This window comes from Dipodomys merriami, unplaced genomic scaffold (assembly GCF_024711535.1).
Source record: "Dipodomys merriami isolate MVZ:Mamm:240054 unplaced genomic scaffold, mDipMer1.0.p SCAF_2, whole genome shotgun sequence".
Taxonomy (NCBI): domain Eukaryota; kingdom Metazoa; phylum Chordata; class Mammalia; order Rodentia; family Heteromyidae; genus Dipodomys; species Dipodomys merriami.
The window spans coordinates 20,050,516-20,066,882 of NW_027203381.1; the positions used below are offsets into that span (position 1 = coordinate 20,050,516).

Below are 16,367 nucleotides of genomic sequence, written 5' to 3' on the forward strand. Positions count from 1 at the left end.
CAAATACATATGTCTTGCTGTATTTATTGGTTTGTGACGATTTATGAAGAAACATGCATGTGTACTATTTTAAAAAATCCAACAGCAATTATTACAGTTAGTGCTTGGTTTCTATAAACAGGGTAGGAGTCTTCTCTGCCATTTTCCCAAATCCAGTTTAATTGAGGGAAAGGTTTCCTCTGATTAAAGGAGATTGTCTTGATTCCTTATTCCACCATTTCTATTCCTTACAAAGATGCTTAGAGTTTGGTTTTTTTTGGGGGGGCTGTTATTGTTGATGGTGGATATGGGGTTTGAATTTAGGGCCTGGGCCCTGTTCCTGAACTTTTTTTTTTCTCAAGGCTAACACTCTACCACTTTGAGTGACAGCTCCACTTCTGGTTTTCTGGTGGTTAATTGGACATAAGAGTCTCCTTGTCTTTCCTGCCTGGGCTGGCTTTGAACTGCAATCCTCAGATCTCAGACTCCTAAATAGCTAGGATTACAGGCATGATCCACCAGTGCCCAGCTCTTGTTTGGTTTTGTGTTTGCTTTTTGACTAGGGTCTCACTAGGTAATTCCAACTTCCCTGGAACTCCTGCCCCTACTTTCCAAATACTGTATTGCAGGCACATACCACCTCAGGTGAATCAAAGGTAGTTGTTCAAAATGTAAGAAGGACTCATTGATCTCGGTAGTTATTGGTTCATGAGGAACTCAAAGAATCACATGAGTGGCAATACAGGCCCTGAAAATTGTATTATTTATTTTCTCTTCCCGTCCCTCTCTGCCAGCTCCATTTTAGATTTTGAGGTTTTTGTTCCCATTGTTCTTCTAACCAGGTAGTTCTGGTTCCAGGAGAAAAGGGTCCTAGATTATACACAATATTTTTGAATAACCTCAAAGATTGAGACAACCCCAGAACGATAAGAGATCTTTCTCACTTCTCTTATGATTTCCATCTAGAAAGAATTTTTGGTATTTCTGATCCTTGGTCTGCTGAGGTAATGGAGTATCTGATCTGAGCTTGTCAGCCTGCAGAAAGCATGAGGAGATAAGAAATGAGAACTGAGAGTCATCAGTAATTACCATTATAGCCATGATTACTTGGAATTTTTATTATCAATTTACTTTAGATTGGTTGAACAAACACTAGCAGAGGTTCTGGTCATGTGTATGTAAGCCACACTAAAAAGAGATACAATGGCATATGCCTGTAATCCCAGCACTTGGGAGGCAGAGGCAACAGGATGGTTGGTTAGAGTCCAGCTTGGGTCACATTTATTTTTGTCTCAAAAATAAAGCAAATGCTAGGCCAATTAGTTGCAGGATAATATTTTAGGGGGAAGACTAATGTTCCTTCAGGTAACTTTCTCTCTGAAAGAACCACCCTGGATGGTTTTTATTCTTGAGCTATTGACAATTTCTAATAAATTTTGAAACAGAATAGTCCTACCTCTTTCCCTCATTCTCCAAAGAAGGAGCTTTGAAAGCTCTCTTATATCGTATGTGCCAAGAATATAACATTTATGACTTTATTTAGTTCACTACACCCTTGTGGGTTAACTCTCCTCATTGCAAAGAACCAAAGACTTGGAAAAGTTTGGTAACTAACCTTAGGAACATCCAGTATCTAGCTAGCATGTTTCTGTAACTAGAAAGTGACTGGGGAAAGGTGGTGGTGGTGGTGGTGGTGGTTGTTATTCATGGGGCTTGAACTCAGAGCCTAGGTGCTCTCCCTGAGCCCTTTTACTCAAGGCTAGCACTCTACCACTGGAGCTACAGCACCACTTCCTGTTTTCTGGGAGTCATCAAGCTTGGGATAGCTTGGAACTGTGATCCTCAGCCTCCTGTGTAGCTAGAATTACAGGTGAAGAGAGTTTTGTACCTAGCTCCATCTGACTCTGAAGTCCTGCATTGTCTGATAGACCAAATTCTTCTGGACTCAGGCTCTGTCAGCATTTACATTTCTTTATGGAACTCCTTGTGCAGAGCTAGGATGAATAAGGAAACCATTGCATGTCTTTTCTGGTGCAGAAATAGCAATGCTAGAAGTGCTTCTGGTAGGATGCAAGAGCAGTAACCTTCCTGCCTGAGAATGAGAAAGGGGTGAGAAGGAGTAGGAGCGAGGGATGGAGGCTAATTCATGCATCTGTAATTTCCATGAGTTCCTCAATGCCATTCTGAGATTTAAAAAAAAAAACAGGGAATCAGGTCTGGTGTTTCTGATTATAATGGATTTGTATTAATGTCTTTATCTTCCTTGATGTCAATGCAAGTAGGTTGGACCAGGGCAAGGCCAGACTTCTAAGTCCTTGGAGATGCATCAGGTGTGAGAAGGAGAGGGTATGATTCCTTTTCACCTCTTGCCTGTCTCTAAAGTCTAACGGATGCTACCAAAGCCTCAAGCTGAATCTAGGATTCCAATAAACTCTAAAAATTGGGAGACTTCTTCCTAATATGCTGTCTTGGGCTATGTCAGCACCGCGGACAGCTCTAACCTTGGTCTTGACTTTGGTCTCCTGCTCCCCAGTCCCACAGCTGGCTCAGAATCGAAGTTCTTCTAAAAGACTCTGTGCTGGGCCCCCTGGCTGGGTTGGAGTCCGCTTCAAACAATTGCTAATAGCGGTAGCTATAAACCTCCATCGGCGCTGCACTGCATGGAGGCGTCGCCTTGGTTTGCGGTTTTCCTTTGGGTCCAGTATCTGAGCTTCTTTACCTGTCCTTAGCCTGGGTGAACCGCAGCCGCCCAGAACGGAGATGGGAATGGAAATGCTCTCCTTCGTGTGGTGATAGATCATACAAACGGGTGACACCAGTTTAACCAATAAAACAATTTGAATCAATTAGCCGGCTGAGGAGAGTCCTGACGTGCAAAATGCATGTCAGCTCGAATAAGAAAGCATTGATTAACTCGGCCAGAACAGTCTCCTCCGGCCGACATCAGCTCCTCCCAGAGCCTGGCAGAGTCCCTGGGGCAAGGCAGGGACTGACAAGGATCCCAAGGAGGACCAGCAGGAGATTCGTTCAAAACCAGCAGAAAGCAAGGGTCAGACAGATAGTAAGTTGCAGTTACTCAGACTCAAAACATAGAAACAGACTGCAATGCCACAGTCGAACATTGGTTTCAAGACAAGATTCTTGAACAAAACTGTTCTCCATCCTTTCCTTGTAGAACTACAATTGGCCTGGCTTTTCAAACAGAACTTAGAGACTCATAGGAGAAATAAAGCACTGAATTATTGTTAGAATTATCTGTATAAAAATGTTTTAAGAGAATTAAAATAATTTAACCTAATGTTGCATATTTCTCTTCCCAGTGAGATTTTGTATTAAAACAAAGTGACAGGCTTATATACAGAAAACCCCAAAGTACAGTATACATGTTTATGTTTAAAGATTTAAGTGAGCAGGAGGTAATCACAGCTAACACCCAGGTGGGGGTTCACTCCTCCAGGAAACCTGAGAAAAGCAAGAGTCAGCCTGGTTTTCTTTTCAAAGAAAGATTTTTTTTCCCCAGACACTTTAAGCAGGGTTCTGTTAGGGGAAGAGAGGCCTTTTGAATGCAAAATGCTTACCCAAAGAGCAAAGTCCAGAGGGTGTCTCTTCTCCTACTCACTGCCTAGGTATTTCCCTTTGGTACCTAATGAGATGAACCAACTTCTCTTAACTTGTTTTGTGGGTTGTTGTTTTGTTTTTGTTTTCAGTCTTAAAACCTACCCCAATTTGGGGTTTTATTTTCTTTTTGATAGTCCAAGCACTGGGGACAGTGAAAATTGCTTTGTGGTATCCCAAGAGGGAATGTGAGAGGAGGGGGGAAAAAAGCTAGTTTTGAACAGGGAATCTTTGTAAGAGGAGGGCCTTCAGTCTTACTGGGGATGAGATTTGAGAATGACTATAGTGCTCTTCTGGTAAGTGGGCTTGGCAGGCAGAAAGCTTGAGTTTTCCTTTCTTTTGGGGGATGGGGGTGGGGTGGGAGGAAAGTATTCAGTTGATTTCAGCTCCATTAGAAAGGACCTAATTGATGCCATCAATGCCTTTAAACACAGGGAGATGGGTGAAAATTGCTTCACCTGTCATTTGAAACTTCAACCCAAATAAACAGCACAATTTTCATGCCTCTGAAACTGTTTTCAAGATATTTTTTAAAAATCTGCAACTCCTAAGCAACAAGCCCCTCACATTTCTATTCAAATAACTATCCTTGGTCTTGTTAACCTTTGATGAAATATTAATGTCTTACTTTTTTTTATTCTTGTGCTGTGTTGTTGATGCTATGGCCCGCTCTGTTGGTCAGGGTTAATGAAGATTGTTCCCTCATTTCCACAATGTAACTGCCCATCTCAAAGCCTGTGTTAAAACACAGGTAAACATAGGGGACAATTAAAAATTCAGCTCTGTGGAGAAAGGAAAAACTTTAAGGTTCTTTTCCACCTGCCCATCCTCAGCCCTTAACCTTCTGAGAACATCTTCTAAATAAACAGCTATTTTCTTTTGGATAAACTAGCAGTGGTTGTTTTGACTCTTAAGAGCTGGTCCATAAGGAGATAACAGTTGACCTTTCACTAATATGTGAGGTCTGCCTTGTTTTGGGAACTTTGAAGAAAGGTTCTTTCTCATTCTAGTTATCCCTTTTAGGTGGAGAGGTGAGGATCCTTATTGAATCAATCCCTAAGAAATTTACTTCTCCAGGAGATCTGGAAGCTTATTCTAGTAAGTTTCCTGGTTCACTACGTCCCATTTTCTGGGTGATAAAGTGCCCTCACTAGACCTTATAAAATGAGTTGGAGAACTATTCTGAATAAAGTTGAGGGGTGATGGTATACAGGCACACGAGGGTGTCCTCACAATAGTGCATAAAACAGAGAAAGCTAGAGACACACTGTAACTCTCCCTTAAAAGTACAATTTAAATGCAAAATGAGGGTGCTTCCTTCCCAGTTTCGGTTGGGCAACCTATGGGGAAACTTCTGCTTCCCTTTTTTTTTTTCTCATTTCACAGTGTTTCAAACAAATCGCTGTGGATTCTGTATCTTAGAAGACACAGAAAGCCTACTGGTTAAAAAAAGAAAGAAAGAAAGCCTACTGGTTTGCACTGTGGGCTGCTTGTGGAGCAGGGTAACACAGAGAAAAGAGAGGGGGACAAAAATGGGCAAACATACAGTTATATAGTCTTATGTAGAATTCCTGCCCTCCAGAATCCAGATCCCCTTGGATGCACGTAGGCTCTCAAAAATCACATCTGCGGCTCTAGCCCCACTGCTGCGTTTTGCTCCCGAGTTGGAGAGGTTGTCAGTTGCAAGCTAGTTAAGGTAGTAGCTTTGGTGCCAGCTGAGAAAGGATCCCTGTGTCGCTTGTTCTCGCTCTCGCTTTCCCCCTCCCTCCCTGTAACATGCCAGCCCTTTAATGTGGAGTGTCAGGGAGACAGTGACGTCACCCTGCCCGCTGGGTGGCGTCCCCTCGGTCCGACACGAGTTCAGAAACAGAGAAAGGCGCTGTCAGACTGCGCTCCATTTGGGGGGCTCGGCTGCCTCGGCTTTCCAAGCCCACGCTTTCTGCAGTGAGGGGTGGGGGGGGGGACACCCTGCTGCTATTCAGTCCCTCAACACCGCCCTCCCCACTCCCCTCAGCCGGGGTTGAGCGCCATTAGCTCTCACTAGCGCCAGGATCTTCGCGCGGAGCCAGCCAGAGTCCCACCCCGCTGGATTCGAGGACCCGCTTGGATGCTTCGCCTCCGAGCGCCCTCGGAAGATGGGCTGGCAGCCACTCGTCTAAAGACATCTAAGGGTTCCCAGGTACTGCCAGAATTCACTGGCCCTGACTCGGCACACAACTCGGGGTTCACTATTTGGCGATTCCAGCAATGGAATTTTCCGCATTTGGGTGAGGGGCAGCTTCAGGCTACCGTGATTATGGGTGTGGGGGCCCGGGAGTATTAAGTTGGGGGTGATTAGCTAGTGAGCCGAATGGAGAAGTTCGTCAGGTTCCTTTCGCAGTTCAACTAACTTTTGTCATCGCTCTTCTCAACCCTTACAAAATGTATCTCAACTTGATCCTTCTGGTTCGTTTCTCCGCTCAGACTGGGGTTCTGGGAGGGTTTAAGGTGAAAGTGGAGGACACCCAAGAGAAGACATTTTGGTCCTATCTTTCGCTGCTGCTAAGGCTGCATGTGCGGGTTCCTAACGTGCGGGTGCTTTCTGCTCCTGGTGCACGTTTCTGGGGAGTTGGCATCTTATTGAGATAATCTTGTTTGGGAGGGAAATAAGCACTGAAGGGCCATTTGGCGAAGCTAGAGTTGGTTGTGTTAGGCTCAGGCATCAGCACGCCTTGAACTGCCATTTAACGCCCTGTCCCCTGGAAATATTGTCTCTGATCCATCCGAAGTGACAAGCTAGGCTCTCCAAGAGTTCAACCGCGTCGAGGTTTGTTTGGCCTTCCTGGAGCCCACGGGTGGTAATGAGAGTTGAGGATCCATGGAGCAGAAGGGCAGACACTGGCAATATAGAAGGCAAAGGTGGTTTATATAGAGGCTGCAGGTGTCAAAGAAGGAGCATGGGTATGACAAGTTGAGTGAGGCGATAGGATGGTGTAGCCTCTGAAATTGCTGTAAGAACCAAATCCTGGATATTGGCAGAGAGGGGGCTATACTATAGCCGTGGGTGATTTTCCAGGGCAAAGGATCGTTTTGGCCTATGCACTGGGCAAGTAGCTATGGAAAGGTCACTGTTCGTTTTCCTAGCTTGTCTCAACTTACTAGTATTGTCACAACTGTACCTACCACCTGCTTTTTCGGTATTTTTCAACTTACTTATTAGATATTTTCCTTGTTGTGGTTATCCCGTAGCTATGAGATGAAATTAGGAATTTTATCTCAGACTCAGCCTTGTGTTTCCATTTCTTCTGTCCCCGGGTTACCTATTCTAGTATTTATCGTTTATGGGGCACCTTTTTCTCCAAGAAAGATATAAAGCAAAACAGACGAGGAAAAAAATGTTACAGAAGGTGTTTTGCAGTAAACTGAATTTTTTTCAAGTATATCGAAAATGATCCCTCCAACACATTTCTTTGCACTGTTTCTAGGTTTAACATTGCCTGTACGGACTGGCACCTTGTCATGAAAATGACAAGAAAACTGTTTTAAAATGTTTACAGGTCTTCATCTATTTCAGCTACTTGTCTGGAACCAGAATCGCTCAGTTCAACAAATAAATTGTTGTTGAAAGTAAAATATTCTATTTTGGTGCAATTATATATGTTTTGTATGTTTTTCTCACCTTTCCAAAAACAATTCTAATTACAGTAACAAAATATCCAATAGCAAGGGCGGTAGAGAGGGGATTTCGTTTTGCTTTAATGAGCTGTGCTTCAACCAGTAGTGAGTTTCCCCCAAGGAAACCACAGATACCACAAAAATCGCTTTTACAAAGGTTTGGGGTTGTGTTTTTAACCAAAATCAATTCGTTTTAAAGCAACTATGAATGACCTCTCTTTGAATTTTGAGTTTTATCAAACCCTACTTATCCACAACTTCTACAATCTGTACGAGTTACAACTGTCATTACGTTCTCACTTCTAGAGAGCCTATTATTTTATTCCAACAGCTTCTATAACTTAGGTTTTGAGTTTGTTAGCAATGGACTGATTTAAATATAGATCTTTACGTACACATGTGTAGGACTGAAGGCAATCTGCTACCTCCAAATCGCTGCACTTTATAAAGGAAGATCGTGAAAATGAAAGGAAGTAGCTCTCGCGTCTGAAACTTGACCACTTGCCTAGTACCGTGTCTTAAAGCAAAGTGATTGTAATTCTTCACTTAGCAACTCATCCCACCCCTGTTTTAGAATGGAAAGGCTCAAGTCAATGCTTTCTCCTTTCCCTTCCAGTCTCCAAGGCAGACCCGGAGGGCTCGGCCTGGGGTTCCGCGGCGGAGGAGATGGCTTCCAGTCCGCTGCCGGGGCCCAACGACATCCTGCTGGCTTCGCCTTCGAGCGCTTTCCAGCCCGACGCGCTGAACCAGCCGCGGCCAGGCCACGCCAATCTCAAACCCAACCAGGTGGGCCAGGTGATCCTCTACGGCATTCCCATCGTGTCGCTGGTGATCGATGGGCAGGAGCGCCTGTGCCTGGCACAGATCTCCAACACGCTCCTCAAGAACTTCAGCTATAACGAGATCCACAACCGCCGCGTGGCGCTGGGCATCACGTGCGTCCAGTGCACGCCTGTGCAGCTGGAGATCCTGCGGCGCGCGGGGGCCATGCCCATCTCCTCACGCCGCTGCGGCATGATCACCAAGCGCGAGGCCGAGCGTCTGTGCAAATCGTTCTTAGGCGAAAACCGGCCGCCGAAGCTGCCCGACAACTTCGCCTTCGACGTGTCGCACGAATGCGCGTGGGGCTGCCGCGGCAGCTTCATCCCCGCGCGCTACAACAGCTCCCGCGCCAAATGCATCAAATGCAGCTACTGCAACATGTACTTCTCGCCCAACAAGTTTATTTTCCACTCCCACCGCACGCCCGACGCCAAGTACACGCAGCCAGATGCCGCCAACTTCAATTCCTGGCGCCGACATCTCAAGCTCACCGACAAGAGCCCTCAGGACGAGCTGGTCTTCGCCTGGGAGGACGTGAAGGCCATGTTCAACGGCGGGAGCCGCAAGCGCGCGCTGCCCCAGCCGGGCCCGCACCCCGCCTGTCACCCGCTCAGCTCCGTCAAGGCCGCGGCCGTGGCCGCCGCAGCGGCGGTGGCGGGAGGCGGGGGTCTGCTCGGCCCGCACCTGCTCGGCGCGCCGCCGCCACCCCCGCCGCCGCCGCCCCTGGCCGAGCTGGCGGGAGCCCCGCACGCCCATCACAAGAGGCCGCGCTTCGACGACGACGAGGACTCCCTCCAGGAGGCGGCCGTCGTGGCGGCAGCCAGCCTCTCGGCGGCCGCCGCCAGCCTGTCGGTGGCCGCGGCCTCGGGAGGCGCCGGGGCGGGCGGGGGCGGCGCCGGGGGCGGCTGTGTGACCGCTGTCGGCGTGGGCGCCGGCGCGGCGTCAGGCGCAGCAGCCGGCGCCAAAGGCCCGCGCAGCTACCCGGTCATCCCGGTGCCCAGCAAGGGCTCCTTTGGCGGTGTCCTGCAGAAGTTCCCGGGCTGCGGGGGCCTTTTCCCGCACCCTTACACCTTCCCGGCCGCCGCCGCCGCCTTTGGCTTGTGCCACAAGAAGGAGGACTCGGGCGCAGCCGCCGAGGCCCTGGGGGGAGCGGGCGCCGGGAGCGCAGGTGCAGCGCCCAAGGCCGGGCTGTCGGGTCTCTTCTGGCCCGCAGGCCGCAAGGACGCCTTCTACCCGCCCTTCTGCATGTTCTGGCCGCCGCGGACCCCCGGTGGGCTTCCTGTGCCCACCTACCTGCAGCCCCCGCCGCAACCTCCCTCTGCGCTCGGCTGCGCCCTTGGTGACAGCCCCGCCCTGCTGCGCCAGGCTTTCCTGGACCTGGCGGAGCCTGGCGGTGCGGGCGGGAGCGCGGAGGCCGCGCCCCCTCCGGGTCAGCCCCCTCCGGTCGTGGCCAACGGCCCCGGCTCCGGCCCGCCGCCGCCGGCGGGGGGCGCCGGCGCTCGCGACCCGCTCTTCGAGTCGCCCCCGGGCGGCAGCGGGGGGGACTGCAGCGCGGGATCCACGCCGCCCGCAGACCCCGCGGCGACGTCCGGGGCGGGCGCCGCGTCCTCCGGGGCCGGCCCGGCGAGCGCCCGCGTGCCCGCACCGCACCCCGCACACCTCCTGGAGGGGCGTAAGGCGGGAGGTGGCGGCTACCACCATTCGAGCGCTTTCCGGCCGGTGGGCGGCAAGGACGACGCGGAGAGTCTGGCCAAGCTGCACTCGGCCCAAGCGCACCACCACCATCACCACCACCACCAACCACACCATCACCACCACCACCACCATCCCCCGCAGCCACCGTCGCCGCTGCTGCTGCTGCCCCCGCAGCCCGACGAGCCAGCTTCTGAGCGCCACCACCCAGCGCCCCCGCCGCCGCCGCCTCCCCCGCCGCCGCCGCTGGCCCCGCAGCAGCCGCACCACCGAGGCCTTCTGTCCCCGGGGGGCACCAGCTGCAGCTACCCCAGCGAGGACAGCTCCGGAGACGAGGACGACGAGGAAGAAGAGCAGGAAGTGGACGTGGAGGGCCACAAGCCCCCCGAGGGCGAAGAAGAGGAAGAGGAGGGTCGAGACCCTGACGATGAGGAGGAGGAAGACGAGGAGACCAGAGTGCTGCTAGGAGACCCCTTAGTTGCGGGTGGCCGCTTCCTCCAGGGCCGAGGGCTGTCGGAGAAGGGGAGCAGGAACCGCGCCACTGCCGCCCCGGGCGCTTTCCCACTCGCCCTGAACTCCTCCAGGCTGCTGCAGGAGGACGGGAAACTGGGTGACCCCGGGGGCTCGGACCTGCCTTCGCTCCCACCCCCGCCCCTGGCGCCCCAGAAAGCCAGCGGTGGCAGTGACAGCAGCCCCGGCAGTCCCGTCCACCATCCATCACTGGAGCAGCAGCCCTCCTACAAAGATGTAAATATCCCCTTTAGGCTCCTTCAAGCTAATTATTATTATTTAAATGCACCTTTAGGCTGAATCGGTTACATATGCGCAGGCAAGATGAATCACCAGATTTTCCCCACAGAAATGAAATATTCAGTGTGTTTGGGAGGACTTCTTTCCTACCATGTTCCTCTATTTTTTAAAAAAAAATGTGGCTTCTGGTGTCTTTCTAATAAAGCCTTCTAAGGCGTTCGAGGCCTCTTATGTTTAAATTGACTGCTGTGGAAACTGGGAAAGACCCTTAAACTGAAGGAATCCTTTCTAGTCCAGCAATCTTCATTTGCACCCAGCACAGCACACCCCTTCCCCTAGAAGCATAGGGAACAAAAATCGGGAGCCATTGGAATAATCCTGTCCCCATTCTCTCTAGTTCAGCTCCTCCTCCTACCAAGAACACCACCCTCACTGCCCCCCCCCTACAGAAATGAAAATACATTGGCTTCAAAAGTTGTTATTTTAACTGCTTGAATCAAGATTTAGCCAGAATGGACCCATCTGTAAGATGCATGTCCCATAAAACAAAAAGACAGAATGTCCTGCCAGCCTCTTCTCCAAAACACATCTCTACTAGCTGAAATTTTCTATCTAGAATCCCTAAAAAGGCAGAGTTAAATTTAAATGGTCCGGAGTTCAGTGTTCACTCAAGTGTACTTAGGACACTCAGAGGTCTCTGAGAGAAGTGTCTCTGCCCTAAGTCACAAACAGCTTGCTGTGCTTATTTACAGGGGCCACAATAGGCATATAGTTAGTTAATCCAGAATGTTTCTTAAGGGTTAGTGAAAGTTCTTTGTAGTCCCACAAGTGTATTTAAGCACAGAAACTATCCAGAGAAGATGATCATCAAAAAATGATGTCTCCTGAGGCCACATAGAGTCACTTTTATTGATGCCTCTTCCTGCTGACTGTTGACATTAGCATATGGCTTGATGCAGGCATTGATTTGTGTGTCTAATTCTTCTCCACACAGAATCAGAAAACTAAGGAAAATAACCAAGTTATTGTATCTACAAAGGATGACAACAACTTTTCAGGTAACAGAAACTTGAACCACCACTTCATATTCCTGCATTCGGTCATTTCAATGACACTCCATGCCTCTCCATCTTCCCACTACCAATATTCTGTTTGTTTATACATTAAAAAAAAAAGACATCACAGTTTATATTTGAAAGGGCAGCATTTCTGTACTTTCCAAGCAATGGTAATTTTCCAAATAATAGTGCCACTGTCCTGAAGCTCAGCATACCTTTTTGCATTTAAATGATATCAACTCTCTAAACATGCCTAAATATATACGTACATGTTGAAATTCTTAGATGTGATTGTACTCTGGAGAGTTGGCACATTCTGGAGACAAGAACTTTCTGATGTCTCTCTTTAAACCTAATCTCTTTCAAACTTAGGTATAATAAGCAGTATACTCCTCCCTTAAATATGTTGGACATCTTTCTGCCTTACTTGACTGATCACTTGTGCTTTGTTTTGGTTCTAGATAAGAACAAGGAGCATAGCTTCTTCATCACAGACTCTGATGCTTCTGGAGGAGATTTTTGGAGAGAGAGATCAGGTAGGCTGGGAACAAATAGGAGGAATAAAGCATCAGATGGCAGAGAGAGGGGCTGAAATTCATAATCAAAAGACTGAATATTTAGTACAAGGGTAAAGATAACAAACAATTCCTAGTAGATATAACTAAGAAAAACACAAATGGGAAAGCAGTGACATTAATAGCAATAAGATTATTAATTGCTGGGCATATTTCAGGAGAAAATTCAGAAATATATCAGGTTACACAATGAAACAGGCTGGAAAAGCATAAAATGACAATAATTGAAATGTTCTCTTAGAAACCTTCCATTAAAAAGGATCACAGCTTATTGCTTTTAATATCTGTCAGAAAGACATTAAAGGTGTTTTATGACATCTATGCCAACATTTATATTATCTCCATGATAATGATCTCTACACAAAATGTATAATACATTTACAAAAATTACATTATACAAATTAAATGAAACCACCTTTTACTGATTGCTAAATGTCTCCAAGGGGTTTGGGAAAGACGTGATTAGAAGTTTTGATACTAAGTTGTCTATTGCAGTGTCTTAAGGAGAGGGTTTTGTTTCTTGGGAAAAAGGAATCTAATTTTCCATTTATGTAATGCAAACTGCCTTGGCTTTGACTATTCACGGTTAATTGACTGTCAAACGAGGTTGTTATCCTGCGGCAATGTCTGCAAATTTGCCTGTCAAATGAGACAGAGAGAGCAAGCACGGAAGTGAGGGAAAGAGAGAGAGTGTGGTTTGGGGAGCAGAAATAAAGAAAATAGGATCTTAAAGGAATCTTATGTAACCGCAAAGTACAATAGAAAAGGTCGTCAAACCTTTGTTTGTATGTTCTCATAAAGGAAACTTCTTAATACCTTAACTCGGAAAGACAAAGCCCTATTTTAAAGAAAAAATAGTTTTATCTATCATGAGAATACTTTAGCTATATACATATAGGTTAGTAGATACTTCTAAATTACCTCATTCATACATTATATAAATATTGATCAACATCCAATTTTGGTTGACAGTGCTAAGGAGTTACCGAGAATAATTTCATAGTATAATGGTTTGTGGCCATGATAAAATCTGCATGAATTGCACAATACTGTCACTTGGTACATTCTGGCTTTACCTGTTAGCACATTTTAAATGGTTTTTATTATTATTATTTCCATATGTTAAAGATTTACACCCTTTGAAAATTCATTCAGTGCTCTTTTGCAAATTTGTTCAAATGTTTAACAAGATAAAATTGTTAAATGAGGATTTTTCAATTACAATCTAAAGTCACAAAGACAATAGTATTTGCCCAAGAACTACCTCCTGCTTAATGGAATACTCCACAAAATTGAGGCCTGAAAAAGATTGCTACCAAGAATTTCTAAGCGATCTGCACATGTGCAAAAATAAGGGTTTATAAATCAATTAATTCTGTAATATCTTGTCATTTCCCAGACATTTCTAAATATTCAGTTGCCTTGCTTGTTTGCTAGGGTAGAAATTAATAGCCACGGAAAACAATATTCATGAATATGAAGAAAAAAACAATTCTAGAAACATTTCTTAGCCCTAGATCAAGTGATTTTTAGCAGCTCTGGATAGCTAAAAATAGATGTTAAAGTAGCCCAATTTCCCCCTGCCTGGAGACCACAGATGGGGAGACTATATGTACTCTGGTGAATGCAAATTAACCTGAGCTGTGGTTCAGGGCCCTTTGCTGGTCTATATTGTATGGCCAATGAGCACTTAACAGAATTCCCATTGCTCTCTTCCAAAATAGACAGTGCTCAGAACAAGAGTTTAAAAGCAGTGTCATATCCTAGTAATGCTTATATGCTTATAAATAACTTACTTCATTTGAAAAGACTTGTATTCTTTTTTCTTATTTTATATGTGATCCCATTTTGTAAGCAGGCTGCTTAAAGGCTCAAAGTTCAACAGAATAAGAAAACTACTTATAGCACTGACATTTTTCTTTAAAATAATGTTACCATTCAAAGGCAGGTTAAGAGCTCTGCTTCCTATACACTAATTTTAATTGGTTTTAATTTCCTGTTGCTTGTTAAAAGTAATATAATTTATTTAGATTCATAATTAATTAATAAAAAGGTTATTCTTGACTTCCTATATCCTAAAGTTTTTATTTTGGGACTGGATATTGGCAATATTAAAATTCAAATTATAGTATACACATAAAATACAAAATAACATATATAGAGATCCATTCACATAAAACCTTACACTTTATTCAGCTACCAAACATCAATTACCATAAGTCTGCTTTTGTTAAATTCTTCCTCTATTCTGATACAAATTTTGGAGGAAATAAAGGATCTCAATAAGCTATAAAAGAAGAAAATGTGAATAGCTTTTCAAGAGGTAGCAATGAGTGATGTATAAAAACTTCAGGATAATTTCATGCTTAAAATAATTTCCATAGATTTAACGAGAGAATCCAAATTCCATAATCTGAAATCATTTCTTTTTAAGAACTTTCATTTCTTACAGTACATTTAACAAGTAGTATTCATAAAGTTCAACAACTGTATATCTGTTTCTAGTTAGCAAGCCAGATCCATTAGGACAAACTGATTCCTTGATAGAGTATCTTCATTTCATTTCTTTTGCCTTCGTCTGACTTGAATAGAATTTAAAGGAAGTCCATGGATTTGGAGAGAGTTTATTTTCCATGCACTGACTAAAATGCTTCTAGACCTCCAAAAATGATAGCCAGAGAGGATAAAAACTACAGAATCCACCATAGTTTGATATTCACATGGAAATATAAATGCTAAAGGAAGAAAGTAAAAATGTAGTCAGGATTGGTGTTCACATAAAAATTCTGCAAAGCCTGGAGCTCAAGACAATACAGTCAATAGTTACTGTGCTAATAACACCCACTCATCCTCTTGATATATTGCCAGTTCCGTTCTCACAATAATTAATTTGATACAGATTCCCAGAGATATTTGTTCTACATTGATTTTCCATATCACAATTTCATTCCCACATTATTCAAGGAAACATCAGGATAGTAGGTTATCAGCTATTATAATCTCGTATAAGTGATAGCATGTAGACTGAAAAACTCTCAGATGAATTTTGTTCAATTTATGTTGGAATCTTGAGTCAAAAGAAGTTTATCCTGATGACTGTTTTGCTGAGAATGTGGAATTTAATGTATGTTTGCATGTTTGTATGCATTTTGAAATGGAGTCTCCTTATATTTCCTGGTCTGTTTTCAAACTTGTGTGCTCAAGTAATCCTTTTTGCCTCAGTCTCCTGAGTATCTAGGACCACAGGCATGGACCTGACTTTGTATGTGGAATTTTAAACTCCAGAAAGTGCTTAAAGGGTTTCAGTTTGTTGTAGGATTTAACTTGCTATACTTCAACTGTCATTGTGTATAGAAAAATTAGCTTATGGTCTTCCTATTGATACACATTTGAGAAACCCCCAGGGTGAGTACTCAATTTGCTTTGGGTTTTGATATTAATTTATTTACTCATGATCAGATTCCAAGAAATTATTTATTTGGCAAAGTGTCCAAAATTCATATGAGTCAAAGAGATTATGAGCACTCGTGATTATCTACTTGAGAGTGGTAGCAGCACAATGTTTTACATAGACTCCTTGCTTGTGGATGGAGATATTTCTCCTTGTGTAACAACTGTTAACTTCTATACAAAAAGTATTCATTTATTTACTCATGTCCTCCACAGTTAGCTTTGAATACCTACTGTGTGCCAGGTACTTGGCCAGGCAGACTCTGGGGATTCAGAGATCGAAATCAACACTCCTCTCTGTCTTCATTTGATGACAGTCAAGAGGAGACAGTCTAGCTACACTAAAGTATGAATACCAGGATAGGGATCTACATAAAATATTATCCAAGTCAGGTGTAGTAGTGGATGCCTGTAATTCTAGAACCTAGGAAACTGAAGCAGGAGAATCACACATTTGAGACAGCCTGGGCTACACAATAACATTTTGTCTTTAAAAAAAGAACAAAAAATATATAGTAAAATAACCGTAACTGTAAGGTTGATGTGTTCTTTTAACAAATGGATATATAATTCAATTATTATCACTGAAAAATAACATTTAATGATATTTAATTTCTTTGCATTCACAACTAGAATATAAGAGAATGAAATGTTTTTTTTGAGGACCTGATAAATCAACATGCAGTTTTTAGCTTTTATCTGAAGTTTTCATATTCACAGTAATTATTAATGTAGATTATCAGGATATTTTAGTGACCCCAAGATATATCTT

At 44.8% G+C, this 16,367-nt stretch overlaps 1 protein-coding gene across 1 annotated transcript in view; it reads left to right on the forward strand.

Moving 5' to 3' along the window:
- The first annotated feature begins 7,914 nt into the window (after nucleotides 1-7,914).
- Skor2 (SKI family transcriptional corepressor 2) overlaps nucleotides 7,915-16,367 on the forward strand; it is a 34,540-nt gene continuing 26,087 nt past the window's right edge. The window contains exons 1-3 of the mRNA XM_070028632.1: nucleotides 7,915-10,509; nucleotides 11,507-11,570; nucleotides 12,032-12,106. Coding sequence (XP_069884733.1) covers nucleotides 7,915-10,509; nucleotides 11,507-11,570; nucleotides 12,032-12,106 — 2,734 coding nt within the window. The remainder of the gene's footprint in view (nucleotides 10,510-11,506; nucleotides 11,571-12,031; nucleotides 12,107-16,367) is intronic.